At 41.7% G+C, this 18,971-nt stretch overlaps 1 protein-coding gene across 1 annotated transcript in view; it reads right to left on the reverse strand.

Moving 5' to 3' along the window:
* The window catches only part of fubp3.L (far upstream element binding protein 3 L homeolog), a 45,276-nt gene extending 27,706 nt beyond the window's left edge, over nt 1–17,570 (reverse strand). The window contains exons 1-2 of the mRNA XM_041572459.1: nt 17,338–17,570; nt 7,042–7,147 (exon numbers count right to left, since the gene is read on the reverse strand). Coding sequence (XP_041428393.1) covers nt 7,042–7,147; nt 17,338–17,424 — 193 coding nt within the window. The 5' untranslated portion in view covers nt 17,425–17,570. The remainder of the gene's footprint in view (nt 1–7,041; nt 7,148–17,337) is intronic.
* Between the last annotated feature and the right edge of the window lie 1,401 nt (nt 17,571–18,971).

The raw sequence follows: 18,971 nt of genomic DNA on the forward strand, positions 1-18,971 counted from the left end.
TCCCCCCTTCCATTATGGCAAAAACAACAGCCCTGTCTTGCTTAGCATATATATTTTGGACTAGGATTACAGCTATTACAGCTATAGCCTCTATATCTTTAATTAAAAAAAAAGTTTAGGAAAAGTTTAGAAAAGACAAGTGGAAAAAAAATATACTGTACATGCAAAGTGTAGCCGGATTAATTGTCAATACACAACATAATTACAGCAACGCTGCAAATACGTATATATGCGTAATCCATCTCAAAAAACGTTTGCCCGCCATATTGAAAGCAAACTGCGTATTTCAGCGTAGTGTATTTCCAAGCCTACAGATCTCAGAGTTCAATAATACGGCGTATTGGCGTTTCTGCTCAAATACTGGTGTTGCATGGTGGATGTTGGCTTGCAAGATTTGCAATAGTGTTTCAATAAGGCTTCATTTTGTGTGTATTTCAATAATTACTTAAGATTCAGCAAGTAAAAGGGTTGTTTTTTTTAGTGTCGCAGGCTGGTTGAACATCCTAATAACATGGATTACATTAATCCTGTGCTCCCTGAATAGGATTATTTTATTATCTCAAATTCTATAGCCCGACATCTTGAAAATCCATTTAAACGCTGGTTACAATACTACAAAAATAATATATTATTCATTAGGGATGAACCAAAACCAGGATTCGGTTTGGGAATCCTTCTGCTCAGCTGAACCGAATCTGAATCCTAATTAGCATATGCAAATTAGGGCTGGGGAGGGAAATCACGTGACTTTTTGACACAAAACAAGGAAGTAAAAAAAAAAAAGAAGATTTTCTTTTCCCTTCCCATCCCATAATTTGCATATGCAAATTAGGATTCAGATTCGGCCGAATCTTTCACCAAGGATTCGGGGGATCGGCCGAATCCAAAATAGTGGATTCGCTGCATCCCTATTATTCATTGAATAGGTCTCCCCCCCCCCCCCCCCAAAAAAGTCAGTTTAAAGTTATAGCCCAGGGCTCACTGGACAAACCAGAATTTGTGATTAGAGGAGAACTAAAAAATTTCAACAAAGAATTAAGCTATAAATGTGAAATCGTGTGTGTTGGGCTTCCGTGCCAGCCTAAAGGCCCCCATACACGTGCCGATAAAAGCCGAGACAGAGCGATTTGGCAGTTTATTGGCCCGTGTGTTGGGCCATCCGATGGGCTTCCCCAATCGATATCTGGCCAATGTTGGTCGGATCACGGACTGACTCCCAATATTCTGTATATAAAACATATAACATTTATAATGTAGGACTGATGAATAGACAATTCCCGATGCAGACTGCACTGGTTTCCCTGCTGCAATGTAACCAGTCTTCTTCGGGGCGTCTAATCTCCCCAAACTGCCTTCCCGCCGGCTAAAATGTAAATCGCCGACGGGAAGACACTCGGCGTGATTCGTTTTCCGAAGTTGCCTCATGAGAAAACTTCGGGCCATCCCACGGGCGATTTACATTTTAACCGGCGGGAAGGCAGGGGAGATAAGTTGCTCCGAAGAAGAGATTTGTCGCTGGGCGACTAATTTTCCCGAATCTGCCTGTGTGCCCTGACCCTAAACCGTTACAATTGTGCAACATTTAGTGGATACATTTGTCAGCAGTATCGATGGAATATCAGCAACTATTGTATCAGTTCTATCAGCTGCCTGTAATGAAACTCAGAGATTCTGCTCAGCAGGGACAAACATAAGAAATGTAACAACTAAATGTATCCATTTAGAACAGTCAGGGGTGTAACTATATAGGAGGTACAGGAGGCCCCATAAGGCCATAAATAATGAGCAATTTCAACATATATTGGTAAAAAAGGGCAACCTCTGGATTTGGTAGGGGCCTTGTAATATCAAGTTACACCACTGGCAACAGTCACGGGGTCTGCGACCCCCCTCCCAGAGCTGCTTCAGAAGGACAAGAGGTGAAAAATGAAAAAATAAATAAAAAATATTATAAAAACATTCACAAATAGAAAATGATTAAAAACCCTTCTTTATGATCTTGATAAAGGCCCCAGCGAGGGCAGAAACATTCATCATGAGCACAATCTATTTATAGCTATATATTTTATTATCAGGGGTGCGCTGAATCCACTATTTTGGGTTCGGCTGCATACCTGAATCCTTCATGAAAGATTCAGCCGAATACCGTACTGAATCCGAATGGCGTTCGCCATCCTAATTTGAATACGCAAATGAGGATCTCGATTGCGAGATCCTGATTAAATCTTGATTTATTCCTGTTGAATGCGGTACTATATCACTTTATTTACAAGCACCCGGCTATATATATATATATATATCTATATCTATTTATTTGCCAGCACTCTGGAAAAAAGGAATTAATTTGCCTGGGTGCAGAAACAACAAAATCTCTCCAACAACTGTAGAAAGATCCGCACTCACAGGTCTTTTAGAGAAAAATAAAAAAATGTATAAGTTACACAGGACTGACGTTTTGGCCTCACCAAGGCCTTTCTTAAAGTGCTGTTTTTTTGACGTGCACCCGTGAACTTTATTAGATATAGATAGATGGATAGATAGAGATATTTTACACAGTGAGCTACTATAAAAGCAGAGGCAAGCACCAAGGCAGATCCCTCCTACTTATATATGTCTAGTTCCTGAAGAATGTATTTTGCTTTAGACAGCGGAAGCGGCTCACAATCAGGCCATACTTTGCCTTAAAACGTGCGAGGGGTTGGGACAAGCAACCAACACGGCCGAATGGAAGTGCTTCGTGCAAACTACATCTCCCAGGCATCTGTCTGCTTACCACCCAATCAGAAGCATGCAGAGGACACACAACACAGACAACGAGACCAGGAGCAAGTTTTGTTTTTCTTTCCAGCTACAGACCAGGTTGCATAGGTGCAACATGCAGAAGTCAAACCGCGGACATACACCTGCACGGGATGTGGTGTAAAGTTACTTACGATCATTCACAGGTGCCAATTATTTTTAAAAATCCGGCTGGTCTGTTAGATGGAGAAGAAAAGAAGAGAAGGGAACACACAGTGCTCTTATTTATAGTGAATCAGTGAGGCATGCGGAACCAGCACACAAGACTAGAGTCAGACTGGGCCTGTCGCATGCTCTATCCTCAGCTTGCCTGATTAAGTACAGTTCTGTAGAGGAAAGGGGATTTGCAATAATTGGGGTCACGCTTCTAAACCCTATAAAAACATGGCGCGCAAGTAGAAGTGCCACCCGGATACACCCAAAGAGGATGAGAATGTGAACTGGTGAGAAATCCATTGAGCTTCCATCATCACTGCCATGTCTACATCTCCCAAAACAAGGCCCAACCTAAAGGTGGCCATAGATATCCGCTTGTTTGGCGATGTAGTCAAACGAGCGGATCTCTCCCTGTTATGCCCACATTGAAGTGGACGATATTGGGCTGATCCGATCGTGGGCTCTAGGGTGCAACGATCGAATCATAATGGATCCGATATGGGCGGTTGGATTGTGGAACCGCATACACGCACCGATGCGGCCACTATCCAACAGGATTTTTTAACCTGCCCGATATCGATTGGGGAAGCCAGTCAGATGGCCCCACACACGGGCCAATAAGCTGCCGACTCGGTCTGTCAGCAACTTTTATCGGCCTGTGTATGGGGGACTTTAGGGCACATCATTGGATCATAAAAGATTTGGCTACATATAGGAATATTCACCCATATGGCCTACAAGCTGGACAGTGGCACTGCTTGAGGTGTTGACCCATATTTCAAGAATAAAAGCTAATTGTCTACATGTGCAGATCATGGTCAACAGCAATCACATCTAGAGTGGTGACGTTCAAGTTATTATGGAGGGAAGAAGACTTCCTTCCTTCGGGCCACCAAAGGTTCCTGTAGTGGAAAGGCAAAGACTCTTTAAAAGAGAACTAAACCTCTCACAATAAGAAGAGCCCCTTCTACCCCTCCATGCTTCCCTCAGCATAGTTCATTAGCCCTGAATGTGTCCTGAATACATTGCTCACGTATCAGTGCAGCGTAAGCACAGCAGAGCTCATGGGCGACATCTTCGGATCCTCATCTGTAAGGGAGCGACATATTGGCAAATGCAGAGTCGGAGAAGTCTTCCAGTTTGTAGCAACTGCGCATGCGGCAAAAGTGCAGTGAACTGTCGAATGAAAAGAAAGAGTACCCGAGGAAGACCGAAGATTCGGAAGATCAACGATACGTGAGCACTGTATTCGGGACACTTTCACGGCTAATGAACAATGTGTGTGTGTGTGGGGGGGGGGGGTATCAAGGGTAGTAGGTAGGAGCTTTTCTTATTGGGGTTTAGTTCTCCTTTAAATCTACGGAAGATCAAACGATAAAGCAGCTGGTATTTATAAATTTAGCTACTAGTAGTGCTAGGCATGTTAAAAGGGACTGAAAACAACTGCGTTCAACAGGAGTCTGTCTATATTGCCACTTATCTCTGGTCAGTACAGAGGGTTAGCTAGCTACTAGGGGGGCCCCTATAGGAAACAACTGGCCGGTAGTGAAGCATCACTTTAAGGGCATCAAAAAAAGTTTCCAACTGACATGCAATTGGAGATTTCAGCCAATATGGCCATTCTCTTTCCTACACATACATGCAAATATGTTCTCTCTTAAGGCATGCAAACACACACGTTGACACACAAAGCTTTGTATGTGGACAACTCCGTATTGGTCTGGACACGTGGATCATTTGTGGTCTCCACTTTTCACTGAACCAGTCCATAGGATATTGCAGCTGAGAATGGATGGCTCTCAAACACATGCAAATATGTTTTTATTGACTGTGAGCTTTAGATGAAGCGCCCAGCTCCTGGTCAACCAATGGACAGACTCTGCAAGCCACTTTTATAAGGAAGCAACATGTTATCTAGGACAACTGGAGAGAAGAGGAAACCAAGAAATGTATGGCACACTGCAGAACTGTTTTGGGGTGAGCCTGGTGATTATATTAACTTTTAGCATGGTGTAAACAGTGACTAGTAATGGGTCCACTATTTCATATAATGTCAAACTTCTCATCTGGTCTTTTATTTTTTTAATATAGTTTTTACATTATCTGCCTTCCTCTTCTGCCTCTTTCCAGCCAGATGCCGATCAGCTCTGACCCGATCGTTGGGCCCTAGGGCCCACTATCGGATCAGCTCAAAATATCGCTCGTTTGGCGAGTGGATCTCCCAGTTTATGGCTACCTTAAGCGCTTAGTAATGGTTTAAACTGTCTACAGTTACAGGTTATTTCCATTATACATAATGTAAAGCTGGCCATACATGATGAGATATGCTCGTCTGGTGACATCACCAAACGAGCGGGTCTTTCATCGATATGCCCAACGGCAGGGCTATATTGGGGTAATCCGAACATTCAGCCATAGGGCCGAACAATCAGATTACAACGAGGAACAAGGAACAGGCAGATAAATTGACAAATTGATCTAAAGGACCGATATCGGCAGCTTTATCTGCCCATGTATGGCCACCTTAAGAATACCTGCAGATAAAACAGACTTCAAATAATGTTACTTGTGTTACAACGGAATATAGGAAACGGAAGGCAACTCTTTATGGCACATTACAACAATGCAGTATAAGGTTAATATTTCAGAGAGTGTGAAACACTTCTGCTGCCTGTAATAAGTAACTAGGCTTTTTTTCCCCAAAGAAAAATCTATAATTGTGGTTTGGACAGTGTACCTGCTTAGAAGGCTGTACTTTGACTTGGAAGCATGCATAATGTCTACTGTTGTACCAGTAATACTCAGAAGTAAGAGGACAACATTATTGGACCAATCTTACAGCCCATAACAAACCAGATAGTTTGGCTATGTACCTTTATCAAGAGAAAACCAGAAACAAGAATGGCTAAAATACAGCCAGGAGTGAGACTCCATGTTACCGTGAGTTTATCTCGTCTGCCTCATGGAAGAACCTGATTTTTGGGTAACCATAGACAAGAACAAATGCATTTTATGGGTTCTGGTTTCAACAAATAGAGAACCCTACCATAAGCTGGTTACACATGGACAGATATAACCCAAGCTCATCTAAAATCAAGGATAGCAAGGCTTGCATACTTAGTACCTAAGCCCTGTAACAGGAATATTATTCAGCCACCCCTTCATAAGGCATAAAAATGGCTTTATAGTGGGTTCAAAAGCAGTTTAAAATACTGCATGGAGAAAAAAAAGGCAGTTGGGAACAAGTGATTTATGCAGAATCTGCGCATGGCAAAGGCAAGCCAAATTTCAAAATTAGACATCTTTAAATGAACAGTTCAGTGTAAAAATAACAACTGGGTAAATAGATAGATTGTTCAAAATAAGAAATGTTTCTAATATAGTTAGTTAGCCAAAAATGTAATGTATAAAGGCTGGAGTGACTGTGTGTGTAACATAATAGCCAGAACACTACTTCCTGCTTTTCAGCTCTCTTGCTTTACACTGACTGGTTACCAGGCAGTAACCAATCAGAGACTTGAGGGGGGGGGGCACACGGGTCATTAGTCAGTGACTATAAGGGGGGCCACATGGGACATAACTGTTCAGTGACTTTGCAATTGATCCTCAGCATTCAGCTCAGATCCAAAAGCAACAGATACGACCCATGTGCCCCCTGTCAAGTCACTGATTGGTTACTGGCTGGTAACCAATCAGTGGAAACCAAGAGAGCTGCAAAGCAGGAAGTAGTGTTTTAGCTATTATGTTAGACATCCAATCACTCCAGCCTTTATACATTACATTTTTGGCTAAATAACTATATTGAAGACTTTTTTTTATTTTACAATTTCTATCTTTACACTTAATTCCTTTAAAGCTTACTGGAAAATACAAAGGAGGAGAAGGAAGCATCTTTCTACACAATTCAAAGCATGAACAAAATCCCATTGCTGTGATCAAGCTGTATGGTTTCTCCCTAGATTCTATGTGGGTTTCTCCCTAGATTCTATGTGGATGCTCCCCGACTTTAATGCTCAGATTTAACCCCTTTAAACAGAGGGCTTAGTTAGAAGAGAAAATGTACTGCAACGTCTCTGTTGTACTTACCAGGATCATCCATGGGTCTCTTTTGGACTCCATAACCATACAAAGATGCGTCCACTAAGGGTCCGGAATTATTCAAGTGAGGGATTCCATCAATTTTAGCAGCTATCTGTAAAAGGCATAGTAAAAAAAAAATAAAAGTTGAGTTGCTACCACAAAATGATTATAAGGTTAAAGTAAAAACACTGCTGGGAAATTATAGCAATGCAGCATTTAAAGGGACACAGTCCATTCAAGGAAGGGGAAATAAATGAGTAGATAGCAGCAGGTAACAGTTCTTTGGGATTTAATGGTGCAGCAAATGTAGCCCCTTGCCAACAGCCTCTTTGCTTTAAAGTGAAACAAAAGCTTAAAGGAACAGTAACAAAAGTCTATTAGAGCAATGAAAATATAATGTACTGGTGTGCTGAACTGGTAAAACTGGTGTGTTTGCTTCTGAAACTCTACAAAAGTTTACATAAACAAACTGCAGTGTAGCCATGGTAGCCGCCATTCAAATTAGAAAAAGGAGAAAAGACACGGGATATACAGCAGATAACAGATAAGCTCTGTAGTATACAATGGGATTCTTCAGAACTTATTCATATAAACTATAGTAGTGCTTATCTGTTTTCTTCTGTGTATCCTGTGCTTGAATGGCTGCCCCCTTGGCTACACAGCAGCTTGTTTATATAAACTATAGTAGTACTTATCTGTTATCTACTGTGTATCCTGTGCTTGAATGGCTGCCCCCATGGTTACACAGCAGCTTGTTTATATAAACTATAGTAGTACTTATCTGCTATCTACTGTGTATCCTGTGCTTGAATGGCTGCCCCCATGGCTACACAGCAGCTTGTTTATATAAACTATAGTAGTACTTAGCTGTTATCTACTGTGTATCCTGTGCTTGAATGGCTGCCCCCATGGCTACACAGCAGCTTGTTTATATAAACTGTAGTAGTACTTAGCTGTTATCTACTGTGTATCCTGTGCTTGAATGGCTGTCCCCATGGCTACACAGCAGCTTGTTTATATAAACTATAGTAGTACTTATCTGTTATCTACTGTGTATCCTGTGCTTGAATGGCTGCCCCCATGGCTACACAGCAGCTTGTTTATATAAACTATAGTAGTACAAAAAATAAAAAATGAAAACCAATTATAAATTACCCTAGAATATCACTCTCTAAAGGTGTGGGACCTGTGTTGAAGTGGGTGATATTGGGCTGATCCGATAGTGGGCCCTAGGGCCCAACGATTGGATTATAATACATCCAATATGTGTGGTTGGATCGCGGGACCGAATACATGCACAGATGCGGCCGTGATCCGGCAGGATTTTTTAAATTTCCCAATCGAGATCTGGCCAGATATCGATCAGGGAAGTTGTCGGATGGCCCCACACACGAGCCAATGAGCTTCTAAGGCTTTGGGGGGCCTTAACACTTGATATTTAGGACATCATCTACGTCATTGGTAAATGTATTACAGTTTTTATTCGGCTTAAGCTGTGACCTGTTGGCAGCACTGATCAAATAGCCAAATGCTGACTAAGAAGAAGGGGGGCCCCGAGCAGAAACAGTTCAGCTGCTTAAGCCCTGGCTGGCTGCAATACATGACAAATAACTCCCATTATGACTCAACTGAACATTGCTACAAGTTGCCAGCAGACATTGAAGGTTTGGATCTCTGCCTGCATTTATTGTGTTAGTGCATCAGCTGTTAGCTTCATGGGACAGGCCATTCAGGAGTCGGAATTCAGACAGGAAACGGATTGAGACTGATAAATGCGGCATAAGGAGTTCCGACTCTAAATAAAAGTGAAAACTACCCCCGGCCCACGTGCTTAGAAGCCAGAGCCAACAGTTCACTGACTTGATGTACGCAAGAAGATAAAAGTCAATGTGACACGGGGATATTAGCTGCAGCGCTCAGCTCTCCCCGCGTTAATCTGAGTGTGACCTTCAGGGCCAATACAGGCCACTGTTTCTCAACCAGCCATCTAGATTATCCTCCAGATGAATTAATTCAAGCACAGATGTAATCTTATCCAAAACAATATTTAAAGGGCAACCTAACATTCAGCCACAAAGCAGATCAAATTGAAAGTATCTGCTCGGGCTTTCAGTTTGTCATTTAACGCAGGTAACTAGGACCTTAGCAAACAGATCATTTCAATTCCAAGTCTGTGAAATAAGGAACAAAACATTAATGAAGTATAATAAATTGCATAATGTCTACAATACCACTGCCCAGAGGACATAGAAAGTTTAAGAGCGAGTTTCCGCTTTTATTTTCACACAGTCTTAAGGCCCACACTAGAAACAAGATAAGCATTTCTCTCCTAAAGTGCAGGCACAAGTCACATGACTTGGGGCAGCTGGGAAATTGACAATATGTCTAGCCCCATGTCAGATTTCAAAATTGAATATAAAAAAATCTGTCTGCTCTTTTGAGAAATGGATTTGAGTGCAGAATTCTGCTGGAGCAGCACTATTAACGGATTCATATTTTTCCCATGACAGTATAGCATTAAGGTTTTAAAGACACTTTGATCGGTTTCATAAAATGTAAAAAAAAAAAAAAAAAAGCATTTTTGGGCTGCGGGAAAAAAGCTAGAAACAAGAAGGGAGCACAATTATTTCTTGTATACAAAGCAGTGAAAATAACTGAAACCTAGCACTGGTATAAATATGAGAATGAAGAATAATATTTATAATGCACAATATGCCGGCACTATATAAATAAAGGTCACAAGAGACAATAGCATACGTATATAACAAACACCGATTAATACGATGTGTTTCCGTTGGCAACGGTCCATAATACCAGCATATAAAAAAAAAAAAAATCAAATCAAAAGCTGTATACAAATCTTTGCACCTAAGACTTCAAAGTGGTTACGGAAATGATTGTATTAACACAATAAGTGCTGTCACATCTAATTGCCCATTCTTTGCTCTTAGGCAGGAATAATTAGCAGCCTTGGCAAATTGTTGCATTTACAGAAGTTCTTGGGCATAGGAGCTCGGAGTCACTGTTATGGGATTTGACATCTGAAAGCCAAAGCTCAAAACAGAAATGGAATTTGAAAAAAATAATAATAATAATCCTGGTTCAGACGATTTTCAGCAATAGCTTTTCAATGCATAGTGGTATTAACAGTGTGTGAATGAAAACCAGGCATAGAATCTTTGCCACTGACAAAATGCTCTGCTATAAAATAACTAGAGTCTCAGCCATAAAGCAGGACAGGACTGCTGCTTACAATGGGGATCAGATAAGATCTGTGCAGCCACTGGGACAGAATATTCTGTTATTCAGATAGCTAGAATCTCAGCTGCCATAAAGCAGAGCAGGACTGCTGCTTACAATCAGATACACAGTAGCAAAGGCACCACGGGGGGTTGCGGTTGATAATTAGTCTATGAAAAACATCTAAGCTGAGCAAAGAGCTATGGTACCATCTACTGATCTATATAAATGCACAGAGCAGGTGAATTCTGCTCTAATTAAGCAATGCTCACAGGCGTTCAGCACAAAAAGGAGGAATGTACAGAACAAGATAGCCAACATCTGGGCCTTTCATACACAACACTGATAACATTTTGTGCTGACTCTCACTTTGGTGGGAGAGATCATGCAGGGTTGCTCTATTTGATGCTCTTTAAAGTTTAACCTTTTCAGGCTGGTGCTCAGTAATCAATATGATCTTGGCTGAGGCGGGTGATTTAGTCTACACGAAAAACAAATAGATCTCAAGCCAACAATCGCAACAGGACAAAACAAGAACCTATTTATTAGTGTGGAATTAATGGATCCTGGCTGGAACACTGCAGCTGATTTGGACAGACAAGTACAAATAAACAAAAGTGTCTACGTGTGATAATATCTGATGTGTGAAGTAGCTATAGAAAAAGACAAATTAAGTTTTACATATGTTAGCATAATAGATATATAGATATATAGATCTGTCTCTCTCTGTCTCTCTCTGTCTCTCTCTGTCTCTCTCTGTCTCTCTCTGTCTCTCTCTGTCTCTCTCTGTCTCTCTCTGTCTCTCTCTGTCTCTCTCTGTCTCTCTCTATATAGCAAAACAAAAAAGTCTTCTACTATCTCTGTAGAGGCTATAGACTAACTAATCTTTCAGTAATTTAGATCTTTGTACCTCAAGTCCACTAGAAAATCACTTACCATTAAATAAAGCCAAAAGGCTGGTTTTGCTTCCAATTAGGATTAATTATATCTTAGTTGGGATCAAGTACAAGCGACTTTTATTATTACAAAGAAAAAGGAAATCAGTTTTAAAAATCGGAATTATTTGATTATAATGGAGTCTATTGGAGACAGCCTTTCTGTAATTCGGAGCTTTCTGGATTACAGATCTCATACATGTATGTCATAAAATTTAAAGGTGAACAACCCCTTTAACACTTGATATTTAGGAAATCATCTATGTCATTGGTTTTTATTCGGCTCAGCTGTGACCTGTTGGCAGCACTGATCACATAGCCACATGCTGACTATGAAGAAGGGGGGCCCCGAGCAGAAACAGTTCAGCTGCTTAAGCCCTGGCTGGCTGCAATACATGACAAATAACTCCCATTATGACTCAACTTAGTTGGGATAAAGTACAAGGTACTGTTTTATTATTACAGCGAAGAAGGCAATCATTTTAAAAAAATTGGATTATTTGGATAAAATGCAGTCTATGGGAGATGGCCATTCCGTAACTCTGAGCTTTCTGGATAACCGATCTCATACCTGTATCTCAAATAACCTGTGCTGCCTCCATCAGAGGTATTTCCAGGCCTCAAAGAAAACGACTAAGTATTTGGCGCTTCCGGTCACGTGTCACAGCAGCAGCAAATTCTCTACATGGACAATCCAATATATACATAAGAATTTAGTTAACAAAACGATTGGGATTCATCCAATGAAATTGGGACCACAGCTGAAACCCGTAATCGCAAACGTAATCCTCTTGCTTACTCCATGAATCTAGTAACATGCAGAAGTTGGGGCCGCATGATCTTTGCTAAAACCACAATGGGGCAGATTTACTAAAGAGCGAAAAAGTAACAGCCGTTAGGGAAAATTCACCAGAAATCCCATCTGCAGGGACATCGCCAATTAACCAACAGATGTAGAGGACAATTAGCTAGCAAAAGAGATCGTCTCTAGTGCAGTTTATCGCCCTATCGTCAAGCGAATTTTTGATCAGACGAACGATCGTTACTCCGCAAATTCGCTAAAGTGCGAATTTTACAGAACATTAGCCCTTTCACCAGTCTGTTGCTTCACGTTTTACCTGGCAAACTGATAAGATGAAGTTACAGCCTCCTCAATCTTATGTCAGTGACATCATATCCAGTATGCAGGTGTCATAGAAATTATAAAACCTATTTTTAAGAGGGCTTTTGTTAAAAAGTTGTAACTATTAAAAATTTTCGCTCAGGTGAATGATTGCGACTACGCAAATTCATCAAAGTGCGAACTTTCCACTACATTGCCCTTTTTGCCAGATTATACCTGGTGGACAGATAAGATGAAGCTACACCCTCAACATTATGTCAATTACATCATATACTGTATGCCGAAAAGTCATAAAAAGACAAATGCTGGCTTTTTTTTTTATATCTTGCCTTCAAAAGTTCTATTAAAAATTTTTGTGTTAACTTTTTTTTTCAACCATTTGAGGGGCACGCCACATTTTTTTTATGGTGGGCTCATGACTAGGACATTAGAGGATCTCTTTTGTCTTTACTTTGCTTCCTTCAAGCATTTGCACCAAAATCTCTAATAAAGACGTATGTAAGAGCAATGTGTACCCACCCTATTCAAATTGACCTAAGCGTTAGTTTCGATATAAATGCTAGTGAAAGTTCGCTATGAAATGCTTGTGCTGACAAATTAACGTTAGTGAAATGTCGCCAGCTTTCAGCTACAGAGACGCAACTTTGCATTTTAGTGAATTAGCGTAGTGGTAACGAATTTACACCTGTCGAAGTAGCGCGGATCCATTTGCCCCAACGTCTCTTTTTCTCAAGTCAGTGAATCCGCTTCATGACATAAACCACTTGTGTAGCTAAAGTGAGAAGTTAGGGTGCTAACCTATACTAAAAGGGATCCCATAAGTCAGCAATCAGTGTTTTCCCAAAATATACACTGCTGTAACTCCCCCGCCAATTCTCTCACACGCACAGACCTTCACATACTAGGCCAGAGCTAAATAAACAACAGCTCCCCAGCTGCTGTTTCACATCAACCTTCCCATCAGACACCCGTCCTCGTAGGTGAACAGCTGTTGGAACGTGAAGTTTTACAAAAGCCACCCCCCACGCTCTAGGCTCAGCTCTTCGCTTACTATTCATTTAACTTTCTACTTCATCAACCCAAGCCAGTGGCTTCTATACGCAGCAGAGGCCGTTGCTGCTGACAGATTAGATAAATGCAGCCACAAACCACAGTATGGGATGAGAAATGGTCTGACGCTGCTTGAGGTCACAGGAAGATAATAAAGCCCACAGAAGCCTTAACAAGCCTGCACCCTTCCTGGCTAAACCGCTGTATTTACAGTCATCAACTCTGCATCTCGTAGCTCCTTTCCTCTATACTATTAACCCTTCTTCCGAATATATAAAGGTTTTGCCGCGGTACAAAAAGAGAGAGCACCGCGACCCGTTCAAACCCATAGCTGGGGAATGATCTGTTATACTTAAAGGGGTGGTTCAGCTTCTAACACTTTTTTCAGTTCAGCTGGTGTCAGATAGATCACCAGAATTAAAGACCTTTTCCAATTTCTTGCTGTTTTTCTACGTGTGACAGTTTTTCTAATACTGAAGTGTAAACATTGATTTTTCACTTTCTAAAGCAGCTCTGAGAGGAGGTGTCGCCAACCCTGTAAACTGTTCTAAATTGAAACATTTAGTTGATACATTTCTTATGTTTGTCCCTGCTGAGCAGAATTTCAGCTGTTAGAATTGATACAATAGTTGCTGATACTCCAAAGATGCTGCTGAAAAATGCATCAATGTTGCAAAATTGTAACAGTTTAGAGTCTGCTAATATGTATATAATCCTTTTAAACTTTTATTTTTTTATAATTTTATCTAAAATTGTCTGTACTTAGTTGTAGTATTTAACTAGTATGTTTTAACTTTGCACAGTCTAAAAAAGTGGATCAGGATGCATTTCACTGCATGTTGTACTTGTATAACTATGCATGTGACAAATAAAGAATCTTATCTTAATACACAAGAGTCGTGGATATCCTGTAAATTATATCCTTATAAACGGTGCTTAGTGATGTCATCGGTATAATCGGAGCTTAGTGATGTCACTTCTGTCACATGACTCGCTGAAACTTGAGTATTATAATAAATAAAAGTACCCTTGTTGCAAAATATGAGTCACCTTGGAGTTCCATGGTCTTTATATGATCATGGAACTGCTCAGTATCTTATAATTTCCTTATATTTTACAATAAGGGGTACGTTATTCATAATATATTCCAGATCCCCCATACTGAGAGCAAGATAAATCCATTCTTTTAGATTTAGTCTCTCTATACTGAGTTCATATTATCCAGCAGCTTACTAGGAGGTCAGTTCTTGCCCCATCTGAGCTTACAGTCTAATTAGTTGTGGGCAGGACCATATTTCTATATAGGCATGGGGGAGCAGTACATAGGAGCTTGGGTGCCTATATAGAAACTACACTTAAAAAGAAAAAAAGATTAATGGAGAAGGAAAGGTTAAACTAAGTAAGCCTTATCAGAAAGGTCTATATAAATACACCAGTAACCCCTCAAAGTAATGCTGCTCTGAGTCCTCTGTCAAAAGAAACACTGCATTTCTTTCCTTCTATTGTGTACTCATGGGCTTCTGTATCAGACTACCTGTTTTCAGCTTAAACCTCCAGGGCTAGGGCTTGAGCATGCTCAGTTTGCTCCTCTCTCCCTCCTCTCTGCTGTAATCTGAGCCCAGAGCTATTAGTGAGCAGGGAGAGACTCAGACAGTGATGTCACACCAAGCTAATATGGCAGCTGCTATCCTAAACAAACAGTTTCTAGAGCTGTTTACTCAGGTATAGTAAAGTGTTCTACAGAATAAATATAGTCTTATAGCTTGGACTATTGTGGCTAATCTATTGGCAATAGAATGTCTCTGTAGCTTTCCTTCTCCTTTAAAGATGATTCTCCCCAGCTTGCTGTTGGCCACTTGCAACTAAAGGTGGCCATACACGGGCAGATTAAAGCTGCCGATATCGGTTTAGAACGATTCGACATCTTATCTGCCCATGTGTTGGTGCTCCCAATGGGTCCTCCTGATCAATATCAGGCCAAAAATTAGCCAGATATCGGTCAAGTTTGATTTTTTCATACGATCCAGGACCGGATCGGCTAGTTAATGCGGTCCTGCGACCCGTCGGAGCCCATTCGTAGTATTGTAATCCGATCGTTCGGCCCTGGGGCCGAACAATCTGATACATCCTATATTGCCCAGCCGTTAGTGGGCATATCGGGGTAAGATCCGCTCGTTTGGCGACCTTGCCAAACGAGCGGATCTTATAGTGTATGAATCCAGCAGCAGGGCTGAGGGGGTACCCATCGCTTTTCATGTGTAGACTATTCAGGGCATATCCAGTGTATTCACCAGTGAGCAAGAGGAGAGGGCACAGAACCTAAATAAAGCCCTGTTTGTGCAAGGATGGGTGAGAACATGAATCTAGAAACGTCCTCCCTCTCTCATGCGGAGAGGAGAATAGGCAGCAGCTTAATAGAGCTAGGGTAGAACTCTGTGAGCATTTTATCGTCGGATCAATGGATGGGACGCCCGGTAACAAAATGCACGTGATAAATCTGATGGACACGCAGGCGTTAAGATTATAATTTGACTGAATTAAAAAGTCGCAGGCAAAAACTACATTATATCCGACGAGCCAAGACTGATGTCTGATGTGGGCGCAGAAAGTAACGTCTTTGTCCGACAGTCGGACCGTGTAGTTGTTACTAGCGATGCACCGAATCCAGGATTTGGCCTTTTTCAGCAGGATTCGGCTGAATCGAATCCTAATATGCAAATCAGGGGCAGGGAGGGAAATTGCGTGACTTTTTGTCACAAAACAAGGAAGTAAAAAAAAAAAAAATGTTTGCACATTAGGATTTGGTTCGGTATTTGGCTGAATCTTTCACGAAGGATTCAGCCGAATCCAACATAGTGGATTCGGTGTTGTTACTTCCGACTTTTCATTCAGTCCAATTATATCTTGACGTGTGCGAGTCCATCAGACTTGTCGCCGGGCGTCGATCTGGCCAAAAATGCTCGTGGAGTTCTACCCCAAGTCCCGAGACCTGTAACTCGCAGAATTTATAGGCCCTGCTAGTCCCCAGCATTGCAGCAAAGCCTTGTTGTAATGGGGGGGGAGTAGGACTAGCACAGTGATCCCCAACCAGTAGCTCGTAAACTCTCCAACGTCTTGGATGTTGCTCCCAGTGGCCTCAAAGCAGGGGATTATTTTTGAATTCCAGTCTTGGAGGCAAGTTTTGGTTGTATAAAAACCAGGTACTTCCAAACAGAGCCTCAGTGTATGTTGACAATCTTCATAGGGCCTACTAAATGGCCAATCACAGAACATTTTTCATGCTAGTGTTGCTCCCCAACGCCTTTTACTTCTGAATGTTGCTAAAAGTGGGGGGATCCCTGGACTAGCAGATGACAGGAGTCGTTAGCAGACGGGGAGCATTTGTTTAATTCGGTGTCATTGCCCCCATCGAACGTACACACATTAGGGTCAATGGCAAGAGCAGCCAATGAGCTTTAAGTACATTTGGGGATGTGAAGTATCCAGGTTTATATGTTCAATATTATACACCATTGCTGAATGAAGGAAAAGGAGTGTGTGGCCAGTACCTGTAAGTGGAACAGCCCTCGAGCCATCATTTTGCAGCAGTGCAGTAAAGCTGCCCTACGTGCAGAATGATTATTTGCAGAACAGCCTTACTTTCCTACATTGCTGCACTGCCTTTTAATCTCAAAAGCAGCAGCCTAGAGAATTAGTAACAAAAAAATAATAAAAAGGGGGGGTAGAGTATTAGCTCTTGGGGACAGAGAATCTGCTGGAAGTAGTTTATAAAGTAAAGGTGGGCGAGGTTATGAGGCGCATGAGGAGACCGTGCGTATAACAAGGCCTCAGGCCTCTCTGAAAGTATCTAGTGAGGAGAACGTGTCAGTAAAGCAGGAGATGGCTCCCCCCGCCCCTCAGGCCTATACCACCCCACCCCCCTCAAGGCCTGACAGCGGCCTCACTTGGCCTCACCTGTCGGACCCGGTGCAGCGCGTCGGCGAATCCCTCGGCCTTTATCCCTACAGGAGCCGCGTTCTGTCCTTGCACCAGCTCCGCCATGGCACCCGCCGCCCACAGGAGGAGGCCGCCGCTACTCCCGACCTCACTCACTGCTCCCCGGGACCCGGAAAAGGAAGCACCGCGACAACAACCTCTAAAGCACTTCCGTCGGAAAAGAAGCCAACCCTTGCGTTGGAGAACATAGGGCGCAACCAAGATGACGTCGAAGTCAGACGAGAACGAGGCTCCGGGGGGCGGAAGTGGCCGTGAAACATGTGACTGGAGAGAGTTTAGACCTATTGGGGGAGGAGGAGAAGTTTGTGGCTGCTGATGCGTTGGCAGTGCCTTAATAGTAGCACATTGTTTTCACTATTAAACAGTTCAGAGCAACTGGGGCGTCGGGGTGGGATCATATTATAGTTGCCCTGTACTCCTGCTGCAACACATTAACATCTTTTTAGCCTTGCCACGTGTACTGGAGGGTGAGCAGGGCAGCAATAAAGATCTTTACACTATTCTAACTGCTCTGAGTCTACAGGGATCTGTTACCCTAAACTTGCTGGCTCCATGTCAAGCTGATGTTTGTATTCCATTAAACGTCAGGTTTATTTGTCCTTTAAATATAGTGTAGGTTTTATTATGAATTCAATTCCAACACTTTTTTAAAGTCAGATTGTTCCCCAGAAATAAAGACTTTTGCCAATTATTTTCAAGGTCAACTTTTTTCCAATATTGAAAAGGTGTAAAGTGTCATTTTTCACCTTCTAAAGCAGCTCTGGGAAAGGGGGGTCGCCGACCCTGTAAACTGTTCTAATTTGATAGATTTAGTTGATACATTTCTTATCTTTGCTGAGTAGAATCTCTGGGTTTCATTACAGGCAGCTGTTAGAATTGATACAATAGTTATTAATACTCCAGAGATGCTGCTGAGAAATGTATCAACTAAATGTTGCAAAATTGTAACGGTTCAGAGATTTTGTAAAGAAATTTGAAAAATGGAAAGTATTGCCAAAAATGTTATTTCCAGAGCAGCACACCTAGTTGCTATACAAAATATAGTGCATATATTAAAATTTTATCTAGATTTCTGCTTCCAAGGCAAGAATTACCATAAAACGATATTTTAGGTATTCCCCTGTACTAAGCACAATTCAGCAGGAACAGTCCCTAAGTTTGCTCATAGTCTGTACAGAGAGATCCCATAAAACTATGGCAGCATAGGTATTCCCTGTACTAAGCACAATTCAGCAGGAACAGTCTCTAAGTTTGCTCATAGTCTGTACAGAGAGATCCCATAAAACTATGGCAGCATAGGTATTCCCCTGTACTAAGCACAATTCAGCAGGAACAGTCCCCTAAGTTTGCTCATAGTCTGTACAGAGAGATCCCATAAAACTATGGCAGCATAGGTATTCCCTGTACTAAGCACAATTCAGCAGGAACAGTCCCATAATTTTGCTCATAGTCTGTACAGAGAGATACCATAAAACTATGGCAGCATAGGTATTCCCTGTACTAAGCACAATTCAGCAGGAACAGTCCCCTAAGTTTGCTCATAGTCTGTACAGAGAGATCCCATAAAACCATGGCAGCATAGGTATTCCCTG

Source organism: Xenopus laevis, chromosome 8L (assembly GCF_017654675.1).
Source record: "Xenopus laevis strain J_2021 chromosome 8L, Xenopus_laevis_v10.1, whole genome shotgun sequence".
NCBI lineage: Eukaryota > Metazoa > Chordata > Amphibia > Anura > Pipidae > Xenopus > Xenopus laevis.